Source organism: Rhea americana, unplaced genomic scaffold, assembly GCF_003343005.1.
Source record: "Rhea americana isolate MKP2758 unplaced genomic scaffold, rheAme1 scaffold_33, whole genome shotgun sequence".
Classification (NCBI taxonomy): Eukaryota; Metazoa; Chordata; class Aves; order Rheiformes; family Rheidae; genus Rhea; species Rhea americana.
In genome coordinates, this window is record NW_028186457.1 from 5,291,528 (window position 1) to 5,307,475 (window position 15,948).

General features: G+C 40.1%; 1 protein-coding gene across 1 annotated transcript in view; it reads right to left on the reverse strand.

The window, feature by feature from the left end:
• Positions 1 to 260: 260 nt before the first annotated feature.
• The window catches only part of HSPBAP1 (HSPB1 associated protein 1), a gene marked incomplete at its 5' end in the record, with an annotated part of 33,229 nt that continues 17,541 nt past the window's right edge, over positions 261 to 15,948 (reverse strand). The window contains 5 exons of the mRNA XM_085311055.1: positions 261 to 863; positions 1,074 to 1,184; positions 4,290 to 4,373; positions 11,400 to 11,571; positions 14,544 to 14,680. Of these exons, the coding sequence (XP_085167181.1) occupies positions 306 to 863; positions 1,074 to 1,184; positions 4,290 to 4,373; positions 11,400 to 11,571; positions 14,544 to 14,680 (1,062 nt within the window). The remainder of the gene's footprint in view (positions 864 to 1,073; positions 1,185 to 4,289; positions 4,374 to 11,399; positions 11,572 to 14,543; positions 14,681 to 15,948) is intronic.

The window sequence follows — 15,948 nt, forward strand, 5'->3', positions numbered from 1 at the left end:
AAATAAAGTAGAATTATGTTATASTTGGATACACTCTGTTTTTGTTTATAATATTGAGGAACTCTGACTCCTTTCTTCTCCCATCCCTCGTTAACAAGTTAGTCTTATTTCAACTCARCTTCATTCTGCTGTTTAACCAGGATGTGCTGTAGGTCTGGAATAGGTCTGCATTTCCCGCTGTGTCTGTCTAGTTAAAAGGTATTTGAAACAAAGAACTGAATCTTTCAATTGTTACTGAGCTTAAAAATCTAGCATGAGACTACCATTTGATTTCTTTATTTCAGAAATGATACAGCATTCCAGCATTAAATTCTTGTTCTCTCCAACAGCAGCTGAGCCACTAAACTGATGACATGTGGATTAACCAAACAGTCCAGCAAATCATTGGTAGAAAGGGTTGTTTTTGAGGCATTTGGACTGCCGTCTGAATCCATTTGATTTGCAGGCATTTCAAAGTCGTTACTCATTACCAATTGCTTCCTGGCACAGTGTAATTTTCCAAAATGTCCTCCTTCATTCCCACAGATACGATCTCTAGAGTCACTTTCAACTGCTCTTGCGCCCTCTGAGCTTGTTTYTTGAGACTGCGGTAAAACTTGAATAAGATGAGGCCCAAAAGGTATTTTCTGCAACTTTTCTGCCTGAACTGTTGAAAAGTCAGCTTCATGGGTTAGTAATTTGCAGCCCTCTGGTTCAGTGCCAACTTGCCTTTTCCTCCTCTTGCGTGAGGCACCTGTCATYTGCTCGGCACTGATGCTGCTGGGATGTGCCTGCTCTGACACGCTTGTGTTTTGATGCTTGAAATATGCAGACACTGCTCTATTCAAGTACTGAAGATTGATGTCATGGGATGTTGCCTCAACCTAAGAAAAGACCCAGAATACACTCAGTTAAGAGGAGGTATGTCTCAAATTAGTATCGTATGATTATCTTCCCTGAATTACTTCTTGCTACGTGAAGGGAAGGAATTTAAAATTCTTTTTCTTCCAAGAGGTAGAAAGATTTCCAGAGAGTTAAGCAAAATGGCAATAATTCCATGCTACCACTGCTAATGAGAGCAAGAAAGGGCTTACCTCSGTGGGATTTAGCCAAAGATCTGCATCACTGGGATTTTCTGCTGATTTTATGGCACACACCAGTGTTCGAGTTATTGCTTCTTCTACACGGGCTTTATGGTCTGCATCCTGCCTCAGAGGAACAGAAAGTGTTTGGAGACAGAGTAGCGCTTAGGTCTCAGCAGAAAGCTGGAAGATCTTGGGAAGTGCTAAATGGATGGCTTTACTTTTGAAAGCTGTATTAWTGCAAAGTCAGTGAAAGGCTACAGGCTTTTGTAGCTCCTTACTCATGAATACAACCCTCACGTAAGTAATAGCACAGGTTTTGGTGCAACTACTCATCCAAATAAGGATTTGCAAAAAAACAGATTCCAGTGTGTATGTAGTATTTTTCCTTATTAGTGTTCTGTTAATTGAATCTAGTGCTTCAAATTAGTATGCAACATTAGCATTTAATTAATATATGCATTTATATGGCTCCTTAGAACTAGAAGGACCATGAAAGTACTTAGCAAATATATATCTGTATATATCTGTATATATATATATCATGCCTAATTTAAGTACTTAAAATACAAAGGATGTTAACAGCAAGTCAGCAGATATCTGGGGGCTACAGAGGCACAGAAGTGAGTCTTAAGTGTGACACTAAGAAGTTGATAAATGGCTGCAGTCTTAAACATCAGCAGAGGGAAAAACAAATGTTTCCTCTAATGAAAGCTCTCTTGCAGAACCAAAAATTAAGTCAGTAACTGGCTCTTTGGTTCAGGTATTCACTTCTTGTATCATCCTGTTAGGCACCTGCGTACTAGGCAGTTTAGGACAGCAAAATCAAACCTTCTTTGATCTTTTTTTTAGCCTTCTCTTTTGCATTTAACTGGGTTCCTTGTATGTGAAAGGGAAGGATATGTGGAGAGGAGGAAATGAGACTCTAAACAAGACATATGATTTAGTTATCTCAATGACAGGTGCCTAGGAGTGGATATGTAAATTTGGTCTTGTTTAGGTGTTTGGAATACAYGTTTTGAAAGAAAGACAACCATGTCAACACACAGTCCTGAATTGCCTAATTGTGGCTTTGGGGAAGGTGTCAAGCAAACCATGCATCTTGCTAGTGTGTATGTTGAAGGCAGTAACTCACCTTGGATCTCTGAGTAGACTCTGGGATAGAAGCAGGGGGAAACTGCTTTTAGCCTTTTGTGGCTCTGGATGCTCTGCTCATTAATGCCCTTACATAACAGCCCCCCCAGACACTAGAAATGCATTATCTACACTGGGAAATTATTAAGATGTTGCACTCCTGACATTCATTCTGGCCTGCTGAATAACAGGGTTGCACTGATTGTGTGAATACGTTAGGAAGCAAGGAGTACTTTGTGTAGCTCACATCCAGCTGAAAACAACTTCTATTCTAAAGTCTTGCCAAAATAATTAATAGTTTTACTAKAACTATCAATGTTGTCATTCACATCTGGCAATATGAAAGCAGTTGGTAACAGCTGTGAGAACTGCTTGATTTGGTAATGGAAGCAATCCCGATATTGTCTTTCAGCACCTGTGTCAGTATTTTGTGTAGACTGTATAACCCAACATCTAACCATAGTGCCACCATGATCTGCAGGGATCTGTCAGGGCCTTTCATCTGGGTTGCACTGATTACATATGTCCACTCATCTTGAATGCTACAATGGAATTGATTTRTTCACCATGGTCTTTTTCCCTGTTTGTGGTAACTCATTAGCAAGACCAACAGACACTCTCCTGCTCTCAATGCTATCTACATACAATTATCTGATCCCACTAGGGCCAAACAGGATCTCAATGACCTGACTGGGAAAGCCACAGAATTTTAGTTCTAATTTCTGCCCTCCTCCACCTCCCTCCTCCCTCCTTAAAGCCCATAAAAGAAAAGGAAGAAATGCTATAGCCAACACATAACCCAGACACTTGGGAGCTACCAGCCTAGCACAATTCTGACCTGCTCCTCCAACATGGGACAATTTGTGAGATGCAGCTTAGGGTGCATGTTTGTGTTGGTGTGAGCATCAGTTTAAGGCAGGCTTCAATAGCTGCTCAAATATCCTTGGAGCTTTCCCTGGCATTGGACATAGTTTGATTCTTACTAAGGGGTCTGTAAGAGCTCAGTGTGGGCTCTGACAGTCTGTCATTTCTAAATGTGTAGTCTCACATGGAAATTCTCTCCAAGAGAGACACCCAAGTAAATCCCTCTACTCTAAAATTGCCTGGTTTGAGAGGATGAGAAATGTCTTGTATAGTTTGAACAGCAGCTGAAGTTGCAATAGCGTTTTAGTGAGTCATCTTTCACAGGCCATTTCAAAGAGCCTTTTTTTTTTTTTTTTTTTTAATCAAGCTAGGATTAATGATAAAGTAATCTGAATCAGAAAACCTTCTGGGATATTGAGATGATATCCCTGGAATGTTCCCATACACACCAGGTAACATGAGCAGGAAAGTCAAAACTATCACAGAAATGAGAATTCAAGCAGCTGGTGCCACTCCCTTCTTATCACATTAATGTGACTATTTAAATCCTGGCTTAGCATTGCATATAAGCATGTGTTTAAGGTGGAACTGTTTTGTTGAATGATATTCAACACAATTCCTATTAGTGCATGAGAAGTCAGACATGAAAACCTTAGCATATGCTCATCTGAATGAGGTAAACTTAATGACTTTTGCTAAATTGCAACTTCAGATCTGGAAGCTTTAAGTCTTTCAAGAAAAACTGCATTGGCAAGGCCTCTGTGCTTCCCAGCCTCTGATTACAGCCTACCCAGTAGGGTTGAACCTGGCAGGCAAGGGACAACATGCATCACCCTTGATCCTTGTTCAATGCAGCCGAACAGGAAATGCAGGTTGAGTTCTGGGTGGCATCACTTCTGTGCCCACTCATATTCCTTTCAATGTTTTTATTTAAGACACTTTCTCTCATTTTCTCTTACAAAACCTTGAATCAAATTTGCCAGTGTCAAAGCATAGCTGTGTTTTAGTGGTGGTTGATAAATGAGGCAGCATGCAAAGTCTTCTGGGATCTCTGAGGATAAAAGATGCTATGTAAATGTAAGCTTAACACCCTTACAACAACTCAAAAGTGGCTCATGAGGTCATCAGATCTGGGACAGGATTATTTATGAGCAACTCAGTGGGTTTCCTACTCTTAAATATACAAAGACATGGAAGTACTACATCACTATGACACAAAAAGGCAAATACCAGTTCAATCCAAGAGTTTATGCTGACAGTGATAGAGTCAATGGATTCCACATAGTGCCACCAGTGCCTTGGAACAAGCAGGACCTGGAATCAAGAGATATCACATCTGAGTATCAGCAGCACCCTGCAGAAAGATAATGATTCACTCAGGGCAACGGGGGTGCAGAGGCAGAATGAGGCAAAGATAAAGTTGTGTGTGGGAGGTGACCTTTATTTCTTCTAAAGAGCCTTCTCTCAAGCCTAAAATGTCCACTTCCTCCTCCAGTTATATTAATATCTAGTATGAGAGAAGTGGACATGATCCAGATCTACTACTCATCCTAGATCTTCTCATGTGGAGCAGGACTGTAAGCTCATAACTGTTCTAGATAGGCAAGGCCTTGCTTTATGCTGCAATTGCAGCTGGTGTAGCAGTAGAGTAGGGCTTTACAGAAAGTCTCCTCCAAGCCAAGTATTCTTTTGCAGACTCTCCAATTGAACAGACTTTCTGACTTCTTTAGAAGGACTGCCAGCTGACTTCAAAAGCCAGTATCCTAGTGCCCCTCTATGTGATTAACAATGTGTAGTTGCAATTTTGCTAAATACTTATCTATAAAAAAMACTTGTCAATTTTAGGAGGCATGCTTTTAAGAGAACATATCCCAGAAATTGTGATCTTGTTTAGATCAGGGCTTTGCAACTGTATCAGGATAGGTCTGACATAAGATTGATTCTAATCCTTGGCTTTTATGGTACAAAGACATTAATGTTGTTTTGATGATAGAGTACAAACTTTACAGATTAGTGAACATTAGCACAGAGCTATCAAGAAAAGCATAAAGACAGTTTTTTGACAGGTAATGAAAATGGTCAGAGATGGATAAAAATACTTCAGAATGGGGAAAGTAAAGTAGTGATCTATATCTGAATCATTTTTTCCCCCCTCCTCCTCTCTCCTTGGTAGATGCACATTATTTATAAGGATGTCCTGCTAGCTAGATAACATGGCTAATCAGAAAATATCTGTGCTGGAAATAGTGACTGTGGCCTTAATCCAGCAAACATTTACAGGACACTCGGATCAGGAATTAATCTTGGACCATAGGACAAAATGCTTTTCATAGGTTTCAATTTAAATAGTGGCACAATACAGGCCTGCCATTAAAGAAACCAAATCCTTCCTTAATTGGATGTGGTTGCAAACATCAAAAGCAATTAGCYATGTTTGAAACTACTAGCAATGGATCACACTGCTTAATGTGGTATCTAGTCATCGCAGGATGTTTTTGCAACTTTGAGATGCTCTGTCAAACAAGGCAGGATTTAGCTACAAATCTGAACATCATCAAGACAGGCTGTTAAAGACACCAAAAAGACAGAATTGAAAGCAGAATAGTAGAAAACGCAYGGGTTTGCAGACACACATGCACACTAATGTCACATATGGAGCTCAGGTTTCACCAATCTCAGAATATGTGCAGSAGAGCAGTCTGCAGAGGGCCATTACTTATTCCCCACTTCTAAAGGGGCATGAAACCCTACACAGACTGAAGCCAAAACACGGCTTCTACACTGAACAAGTTTCAGGGTATCATTTTTATCTCACAAACATATGCTTGCTTTAATCAATAGCATAGTTGCACTGGCTGCAGCAGAATTATCTGTGAACAAATGTTTGCCCACATAGCACTGATTGCAGAATCATATGGGTCCCTACTGTGATGTGGATGTAGGTGCTAGGCAATGACAGTATGGTGCAGAGATACTATGTAGCAGGGGAGCAAGAGCAGGAGATAAATCCAGGGAAGAATGTAAATGCTTCAGGAAGAGAAGTGGTCTGGAAAAACAAGCTGGAAATTAGGACTGGAACCTACTGGCCTGACCCAGTGCTTGTGCAAAGTGGAGACCAAAGTGCTTTGGAAGAAGGAGCATAATCAGGAGTAAAATATRTATCCCCTCCAGTTGTCCAGCATCCTTAAACTGGAGAGGAGGAGCTTGGTTTTTGGAGAGACTGACCTAATTTTACTTGCCAGCAGTTTGATGGCAATAATTGTAGAAGTTGTGTAYTTCTATATCTGGCACTGTTTGATGTGATTTATAGAGGAGCTACAGAGCTGTGACTGCAAGAGGCAAAACAGGTACCACAAAAATAAAATGGGGAAAGCAAGCATCTTTAAGAAGCTTATGCTTCTTAAAATAAGAATTTATGGCAGTGAGAAAATTGAAATTATCAAAAGGCAAAAGAGCTAAAACTTTAAGGAAGATGACGAAATGAGAAAAGATAATTAAAAAATACAGCTGGTAAGGGAGAAGCAGAACTTAGTTGAACACAGAAAATAATCCTGCAAAGAGAGAAATACAGTAGGATTCTTCATTTTTGCTAGAAGCAAAAAACAACAAAAAAACCCAACAAAAAAAACCAAACAAACCTAACTGTCAATACAACAAAACTGACTTCCATATATCTATGAAAATAGGATACAAATTTAACTACCATTTAAGCTACATTTCAATGGAGAAGGTGGACACAAATCACAACAAAATGAAAGAAAAATGTAGCAAGTTGATTTTACAAGGGAAAAGTAAGGCACACGAGCAGGACAGAATGACTCCAAGCTAAGAGAGAATTCTGTTAGCCTGCTTTCCCATTCCAACCCTGTTGCATGGTTTGGAAAGATCTAAACAGTGACCAGTCAGATAATATTTAGGCTAGTAGTGATTGGCAAATATAGCAGATGAAATCAAGTAGGACAGAAAAAACAGAAAAAATAAAATGAAATGCTAGACTGTAAGAGGAGAAAACACAAGAGAATTGTTGGGAGGATAAGTGGAGCAATGCTGAAKACTTGTACAGCACAGAGAACATAACAGGTTTAAATTCTCAATGGAAATGATTAACTTGATACACTGTAAAAGTAGAGCAAAGGTGGAATTGCTTCAAAAAAAGAGAACATACACTGAAGAGAAATGTTTCCCAAGAAATTCCTGTTCATTAGAAAAAGATGCTTGAGTAACTGCCTAAGAAAAGGAAGGACCAAAGAATGCGAGTGTGATGGGAGGAAAAAGGTGGTGGGGAAAATCGCTTGTAACTGTGGCAATGAAAAAATAAAATGCACAGCTAGCTCTGGTGTTAGTGCTCTCCTCTCCTCAGCCCTGAGCTGAGGTTTGGCAGCAGCAGGTGAGCAGCACTCCCTGGGGTCCCGATGCCCTGGCCTGGTGGGTCTCCAGCTCCTAGAAAGGAGCTTGTTGGCCGGGTTCCTTCCTTGCTTAAGGTTCATTCTCCCCTGTTGAAATACAGGGCCCAGGGCCAGCTGAGGCAGAAGTAACCCAAGGAGAAGCCCTCTGAACAGAAAGGGGATTACCTGTGTTGTTGGGGTACTGCGAGAAAGTCAAGAACAGAAGGAAGAGTAAATTCAGGAACCAGCAGGTTTCACCTTTGCTTTGCTTGACTTTTGGGGGAAATGCTCATAGGCTCTGTGTGTGCTGCAGACTAAGGGGTGGGGGTTTGTTTGCTTGTTTGGTTGTTTTAATAACCAGTAACAGTATAAGCTCCACTCCTGTGCTTCTCTACCTCTTGTGACGGAGATGATAGTTCTGGTAACTAGATGATCAGTCAGGCTCTCTGCTGTGGTGAATAGAGCCTTCTCTATGGACTGGTTCAGGGCCAACTCTGTAGTCTCATACATGAAAATACTCTTCCTTCCCCACCTCCTCCCCARAGAGTTATCAACCATACACTATACACAATGCCACTGACAACTCTGAGTTCTCCTTTAACTAAAATCAATTCCAACTCTTCATCAAAAGCAGTTTTGCATTGCAGTCCCTTTAGAAAATATTTTATGTATCTTGAGCTGGAACATTTTATTGCCTTTTATAAAGTTTGAGTTGCTACATTTCCTGACTTACTGCATTTTTCTTCATATCACTTATATTTTTCTTGATTTTTTGAGACTGGGTCTGTTGTGCTGCTCCTTACTTTGAGGMCAATCTGAAGTTCTCATTCTCCAATCGCATTTCTCATGAGCCTAGGCTATAAGGTGCCTGCCCTCTATTAAAAGGACATATAGGTGGAGTCTTCATGTGTCTACCTTTAGGCAAGCTGAGATGCACTTTTTACAGTTTTTTTTAAACCATTGTCTAGTGACATGAAGATGGATTAAGAGAAAGATGGACTAAGAACATTAGTGAGCAGGAAGGAAGCAAGAAGCAGGTGAGACCTGGGGCAACAGAGAGAATGATCAATGATTTTGAATTTATATASCATCTCACTTTTTCATAGCCTTTTCAGGTGGGATTCRTCTCACCTTTTTTTGTAATCAAAGAGCTAAGCATCTACCTGCATAGGCTCTGGCTCCTTTTACAGCCTGTGCAAAAAGACAAGATAGGCTGAATGTTTCTGCAGGACTCTGTATAAGATGCCTGTGATGAACAGCCCTGTAGAGGTGCCAGGTTCTTCCCACTGATGACAGACAGGACGTCTGTCCTGGAAAGGGTTTAAGTTGAGGGTGATGGATCCTACTCTAACTTTTAGCACCTGTCCCAGAGACACGAGGAAAGGTAAAGAAAGGGTGGACTGTATTAAAATGGACATGTTTTGTCCTGCTTGCAGTCTTTTAAGCAGTATTTTATATTTGTGAAAACAATTAAGGTATTACCAGAAATATGRCATCATCTGTGAACACACAAAACAAAATACTAATGCTTTGGGTGAACACCATTAGTTCAGTGAATATAAATTCACCAGCAGTCAGCCCCCTGCTCCATACTTACTGTTCAACACTGAAACCATCATATAGGTGACCAGGCCTGGATGTTTACAAGGAGTCCCTATATTAGTGCGGAATGACTTGAACTTGGTGAATGCAGTCATGCACTACTGCAAATTCCAGAACTATTCAGCTGCCTATTTAAATAAGTTAGATGTCTAAACATTATCATAATTTGTATCCAGAATAGATCATTAGTATATAACCAGGAGCTGCATCAAGACCTCCGGAAATTCAGCCAGAAAAAAAAATCAAATACAGAATGAACCTTATAAAAACCTAGAGTTGTCAGCCAACTATTTAAATTGATAACRAAGATTTACTTCTGAAGAATACAGTGAAAGGACACAAAGAATGCAATCAAAGTATGCACTGATACAATGCTATACAGAAGAATTCAGCTTTAAAGCCTTAAACGGTTGTAGAAAATGGTTTGTAGCAAACAATGAGACACAGCGACCAGAAGGTGGCATCAGACACATTAAGTTTTTGATATTCAAAGATGCAGTCACCCTACATGCAGTTCCTCTTCTGAATACCTAAGAATACTTTTGTCTTTATTTTAAAACCTGGTATTATTACAGTATCTAATTCAAAACATTCTGCCTGCTCTCTGGGAAGGAGTGGAGCTGCTGTAAGCTATTGCAGAACAAAGCTGTAGTAGTTTTGTTAATTCTATCTGAAACCCCAAACTGAGCTTGTATCACATCATTATTTAGGGAGCCTCTCTCTTGTTAACAGAGGAATTACTCCTAGTTAATCCTTTCCTCTCTATCAAAGAACAGCAGTCCCCAGCCAGCTGCCCCATAAGTTTCTAGATGAGAAGCTGGAAAGCACTGACCAAAATGTGGTGATAAAATGGCTGAAGGCAATACCTCGCAGTTCCATCACTGCCCACCTTACCTTCTCCCCCAAAACCCAAACAGTATCTCCCTCATGGCAATACAGACAACCTGTATTACTGAGCTGTCTCAAGACCTTTATTCCTAGCAAGATGAATTTGTAATTGCTGTAAGCCTAATTAAAATTAAGATCATACTAAAGGTTCACTATCATGCCTGATTATTCCAATGCAAATTATAAATTGAAATAGTGTTGGGGATCATAGATAATGCAGTGCTGAATGGATGTGGCTTTTTTATCAATAGTAAAAATTTGTTCTTTGTTTAATTTATTATTAAGCACTGTCACCTTACAAAGTGCAGATGGCAAAATTAATCATTTTGCTTTAAGAATACAACTAGAAGTTAATGTACTGCAAACAATGAAGAGTTGATCACARATTCCCTTCCACTTGCAGCACAGCAAGCAGAACATACAGTTCCTAGTTGATAGATGTCACCCTCCTGTTAGAAATTACTACCCTGTTCCAATGACAGCTCGCAGGACTGCTCCCCACTCCATCTCCCCAAGATTAGCTGGATTAGTAAAAAATCTATTCTTTAACTCTTGAAGGCAGCTGGTTTTGTCAACTAGGAGCTAGAGAACACTCACAGGTCACTGAGCTGGCAACTCAGAAGAGGTTACAACATCTGGCAGGAGAATAGTGAAAGAGGTGCTAAAAGCAACAATGCCATTGTCTTACACAGTCTGAGCAATCCACGTTGGGAGTGCTTTACAAGGACATGTACACCTGAATGGATGGAAAAGGGTAATTTAAGCTCTAAATACAGGCTATCTTGATTAAATAAAAGAGAAGGACACTATTAAYGGTAGGAGAACAATAATTAACAGCTCTGAGTCCTGCCCCCATTCTGCTGCTGACTGCATGTGTGATTTGAGTCAGGTACTTTTAACTGGACTGTCTCAGTAAAGCAGGTTAATAGTATCTTTACATGCTTGTAAGATACCATGAATCCGCTGGATGGTGTGCACTTTAAATGCAAGTATCATCACTATAAATATTCTGCTATTAAAGCAACAAGTTGGGCCAATGTTCCCTGGTGAAGGTTATTTCTCACTTTCAAAATATAAATGAGTTCCTTTGCTGGCTCTACATGCTCGTTAATCAAATATATCTTATGCAACATACAGGTTTTAGAGTAGATAGGTTAGAGCACTGCTCAAGAAAGTTTTCAGTCCTTTAAAGTAGATGGAATTAGAGGTGACCGTAAGAACTGTTATGGAGTTGGGGAGCCTACTAAATTAATTCTCAATGTTTGCAGTTTTTGTGTAAAAGGCTAGTAAAATAATAACCAGGTTATTAAAGAAAGTTCCTGTATTGACAGAAATGGATCAAGCATGATTGCAAAACGTAGGGAGATAGAAATATAATCAATTTGTTATGACTTATTCACCCTTAGCAATATAAATCATTTACTAAAAGCTCTAAAGTAATGTAAAGTGTRTATGTGAATGGTACCTGTCCTGGACTGAGTGTAACCACATGAGCTGTTGCGTTCCTAAACTCAGGAAAGCGTATCAGATCAGGATTGGCAACATTGACTTTGCTGAATATGCTGGATTCCTCATAAGGAATCCTAGTGGGATAAAGGAAACTGGTGTCACCAGGTGGGAAGAGGTGCCATCTTTTCCTGAAAATAGAGGGAAGATGAAAAACGTTTCAGTGCATGTCAGTTACACCTAAGACCTAAAGGCAATAGCAAGGTTTTCAATAAAACGTAAATGTGCCTCACTCTGTGAATCTCCTACGCAGTAAGAACGCAGTCAGTACTTACAGGCTGTTTACTGAAAGTGTCTTAAATATTCCACTTTTTAATTTTTTAACTGAAAAATTCAGAGCTTCTCACTAATTATTTTCAAAAGGCAGATAAAGTTAAAAAAAAAAAAAACTCTTCCATCTGGTTTCTTTTGCAGAGTAACATGCAGCATTTATATATGCTCAGAGACCTATTAAAAACCTGACAACTGTCCTACAAAACAAGGAAAACTGTTTCATTAGGGACYGTATACTTTTGTTTACTGAATGAAGAGGTGAAATATGCTTTAAAAGGAGGGCACTGTGTGTTTATGATAGTAATAATAAAGGAGTATGWGCTCAATCTTTTTTTTTCCTATCATCACATGCATTACTTATTTTATTAGCTACAAAACCCTCATTCTTAATAAAACTCACCTTGAGGCTCCCATGCCACAGTTACGACAACAGCATAAAATCAGAGAGATCTATAGACATAAGCATTCCAAAAAAAACCCCCAATTTTTCTAGTGTTGTCAGTACCACCTACTGAAACAGTGGCTTGAGCCACTGGCATTGAGAGCCCCCTGAGCAATGACCAGCKCAAGCAGGACAGGGTTGTTCTGCTTGTGAGGGCACTCCTGCACCAGGCTGTTTTCTTGTCYGACTAAAGGAACAGGTCTATACACCACAGCGCAGGGCCAAGCAGAAAGGAAAGACTGACCGTGTCCTCAGGAGCAAATATCTCTGTTTTGTTCACATGGCTCAGTGAAACAGAGACCAGATGCACGGAGCAATGGAAAAATAAAGGCAGTACTTTGCAGCACAGCTGGACAATTTGTGCAGCTCACCTCTCTGTTTCGGACTCTAGCTAGGTATTTTCTTTTTGTCTCTTTCCTTAGTACTCACTTCTTGCTTTTTGTCTACTGCTTCTGGTTGTCAGGTCTAAGTCAGGTACRAAAATGAGCAAAAAGTAGCCACGTGGCACAAAAACTGAAGAGACAGGAATAGCAGTATAGTCAGAACTGCAAAAATCGGCACCRATGGAAGTACCACAGGCCACTGACGTTTCTTGGTAATTACCAAAGCTTTTGTTGGCTGAAAACTTCATAAATAGTTGATCTGAAATCCAAGCTCTACTGCAATTTTATTATTTGCCCTCCAAACTAAATCCTCAGGAGAATTACTAGGTTAGGAGGCTCACAGGTTAATCCTGCAGGTTCATGACAAAGCAACAGCCTGGAGCAAAAAATTAAGAAGCCTGAGGGATGCAAGGAGGAAATTCAAGATAGCAACAAAAGGCTTAGGAGTGGTCCCTGACTTTCTTGCAAAGGCAAATTTATTTAAGTTCAGCATAATCTTATTTTCTGTTACAAAGCCCTTCTTGCTTGTGAGTCTCAAAAGGTGTTCCTTCTGCTCYGAAGCAGCACAGGATTCACAAGCTTGTATAAGTTTGTGATATATTTATAGGTTTTGCCTATAAATAGGAGGAAAACAGGCCATTGTCTTTTCAGGCCATGAAAAGGCTTTAGGCTTCTTTCTCTGAGAAGAACAAGGATTTGGGGGGAGAGGAGGGAGGAGGACAGAGAGTGTCTTGGGAAGGCAGGCAAAATTGCAACATGATCCTAGCACACTGGCTCAAGTTCAACACCTGAAGGAGGGATCAAAAAGGCAGGGCAGGTGTCTGGTCTGCTGGATTACTTATTTAGCACATTCAGTATTGAGGCAGATCCTTAGAAGATATTTAAGCACAGAAGCCTCATGGTTTTCAACAAGATTTTTGGTTCCTAAATATATTTGAGTCTGGACTTCAATATGTAATGCTTATTAATGTGATCTGAAGYCCATGGGACTGGTTGCAGCAACAAGTGTGATGTTGAGTGGAGCTTTCAGACTGTCTCTTCTGCTCTTTCCACCTGAGAATCCCAAGGCTGTTTACAAAAATGAATGAAAACCCATCTGRCAGCTAAACAGAATTACCTTTCTCACAGATAAGACTATGAAAAATTMATTTGCCTCAGGCCTTAAAGCCAGTCAACCTGCTGCAGAGCCCAGCATGGAAGGCAGGCTTGCTTGACTTCCAGTCCTCCACCTTAATCACAAGGCAACCATGATTTTACTGTTTTATAAATCACACCAGAGTAATTAACCACATTAATATTCCACTGGCAAATTATTTCTTACCTTATATACTATCAAACCTAAGAAAAATACATGCAACTTCCTTTGTTATGCTAATATTAATAGAATCAGTCTGAAAAAAATGAGGCAAATGTGCAGGGAAAGGGGAGAAGGAAGGAGAAAAATATAGACAGTTTGCAAACAGGCAGAAAGAAATAGCAACAAACACACATGCCCCCAAAATGAGTTTAGAGCCTCAAAGTGTCCGTTTTAACTTTGCTCACAGTTGGCTGCTCCCATCCTGATGTGCTTCTTTTAAATTAATTCCAGTGTGCTATTAGAAGCTCTTGCACAGACAATATCATAAGGTGAAAAAATGGTTTATTTCTATCTTAGCTCTGCTTTTTTTAAAAATCTCTCTCCTAATTCCAACTTCCCAAATTCATAACCACTAGGARTGTTAGAGTATTTATTATTGGACATGTATAATGCACAGATTAGGAAGAACATTATTCCTCAAATAGAAGAAAATATAATTTTACTACACCAATATAATTTTGCCCAAATCAAATTTTAACCTTTCAAATTTCTGCCATTTCCTACAGAACAGTTTTGATATTCTTCAATTATTGATAGCTGAGCAAATTAAAATAATCAGGAGTTAGAACTACTATTCMAGAGCGCAAAACTAATGCTCTTTCTAGCACTGTATAGCTTTCCTCTGTATATAACACAGGTATTTGTTACCTTCCCTGRACTTGTAACACTAAATTGCAGCCATAAGAGTCCAAATGGCATGGAGTGTTTGCTCCTTCAGAACCAATCCACAACGTGCTCTCTCTTCCACTTCTTCCAGGAAAACCAAAGTCAGACCACTTTATGTCCTACAGCAAAGAAAAGGTTATTCTTGTTAGCAGTTAAATTTTTTTCACATCTTACTGTCAACTCTCTGGTTCTCTTGCATTTTCCTTCTGCCTTTCCAGTTGCTCTTTATCTTCTTCAGCTGTTATTCCTAGGTGGARGTTTCTGCTCCCCCCTCCTGCAAAGTTCTCTCTAGCAGAATTTTTTCTGCTCTCCCAGCCTGACTGCACAGAGTCTCGGATCTCGGTCTCCAATTCTCATCCCAGTCCTTCGTATCACTTGAGTTACCTTGCCTGTGCTGCAGAAGGACTGCCCAAGCACTCTGTGGCCACACAGGGCTCCTTCTTTTTAAACCCTCCTTTTTTCCACTCTTAACCATCCAACCAAGCTCAGAATTGCTCGCTGATAAATTCTGATACAAGGCATTAAAAAAAAAAAAAAAGGAGGAAGAAAGAAAGGATTGAAAAATTCCCACTCCCAAAACCAATTTCATAATCCACATGGTAGAGTTGCTTTTTCTCATTACTCCTGAAAGCCCTGTCCCCTGTATACTGGAAACAAACTTTAGCCCGTTTCTGACCCAGCAGCATGTCAGTTTTTGTAAGTTCCACATTGCATAATAGACGGTTCTGCTCCTGCCTTTGCAGCTGTGGAGGCAGTGAACTTAAAAGCAGCTCGACTGCATGGGGGAAAAGGGCAGAATGTGTGCATCTACTATGACTATGATCCTGAAGATCTCCAGKACACTGATCCCTCCAAAAGCAATCCCCTAGGGGTGAGAGCTGGAATGAGAGATAGGGAGGTATTGCTGGGATAGTCCAGGGGATCAACCAGCTTTTGCAGACTGGCTCTGCATAGCTTGGATAAAGCTTTCCCACCTTTCTACAGCTCGCCCTACAACCTGCAGAGCCTGCTCACGTGTGTATTAAAARGTATTTCAGGTTTATCAACCTGAGCTTCTGCGGCCTTTTGGCTGAATCTCCACCCTGAGCCTTAGGAAGCCAAGCTTCRATTCCTGACTTACTGATGGTCTCAGGCAAATGACTTCATCTCTGAGCTTTATTTTTTTTTCCATCTTGAAAAGGAAGACAATGATATTTGTTCCATTTCAGTAAAGCACTCTTAGGGTCATTCACATCACCTAACTTCAAGAACCTAATTAAGCTTGGCTCCTGCTCCTGTCAAAGCGCTCTCAATCACCACTTGAAACAACTGCTCTCCTCCCATTGTCTATAAAGAGAAAATAGGTGTCTGTTCTCCTGATAAAAGTATGTAAGCTAGCTGCTTGCAG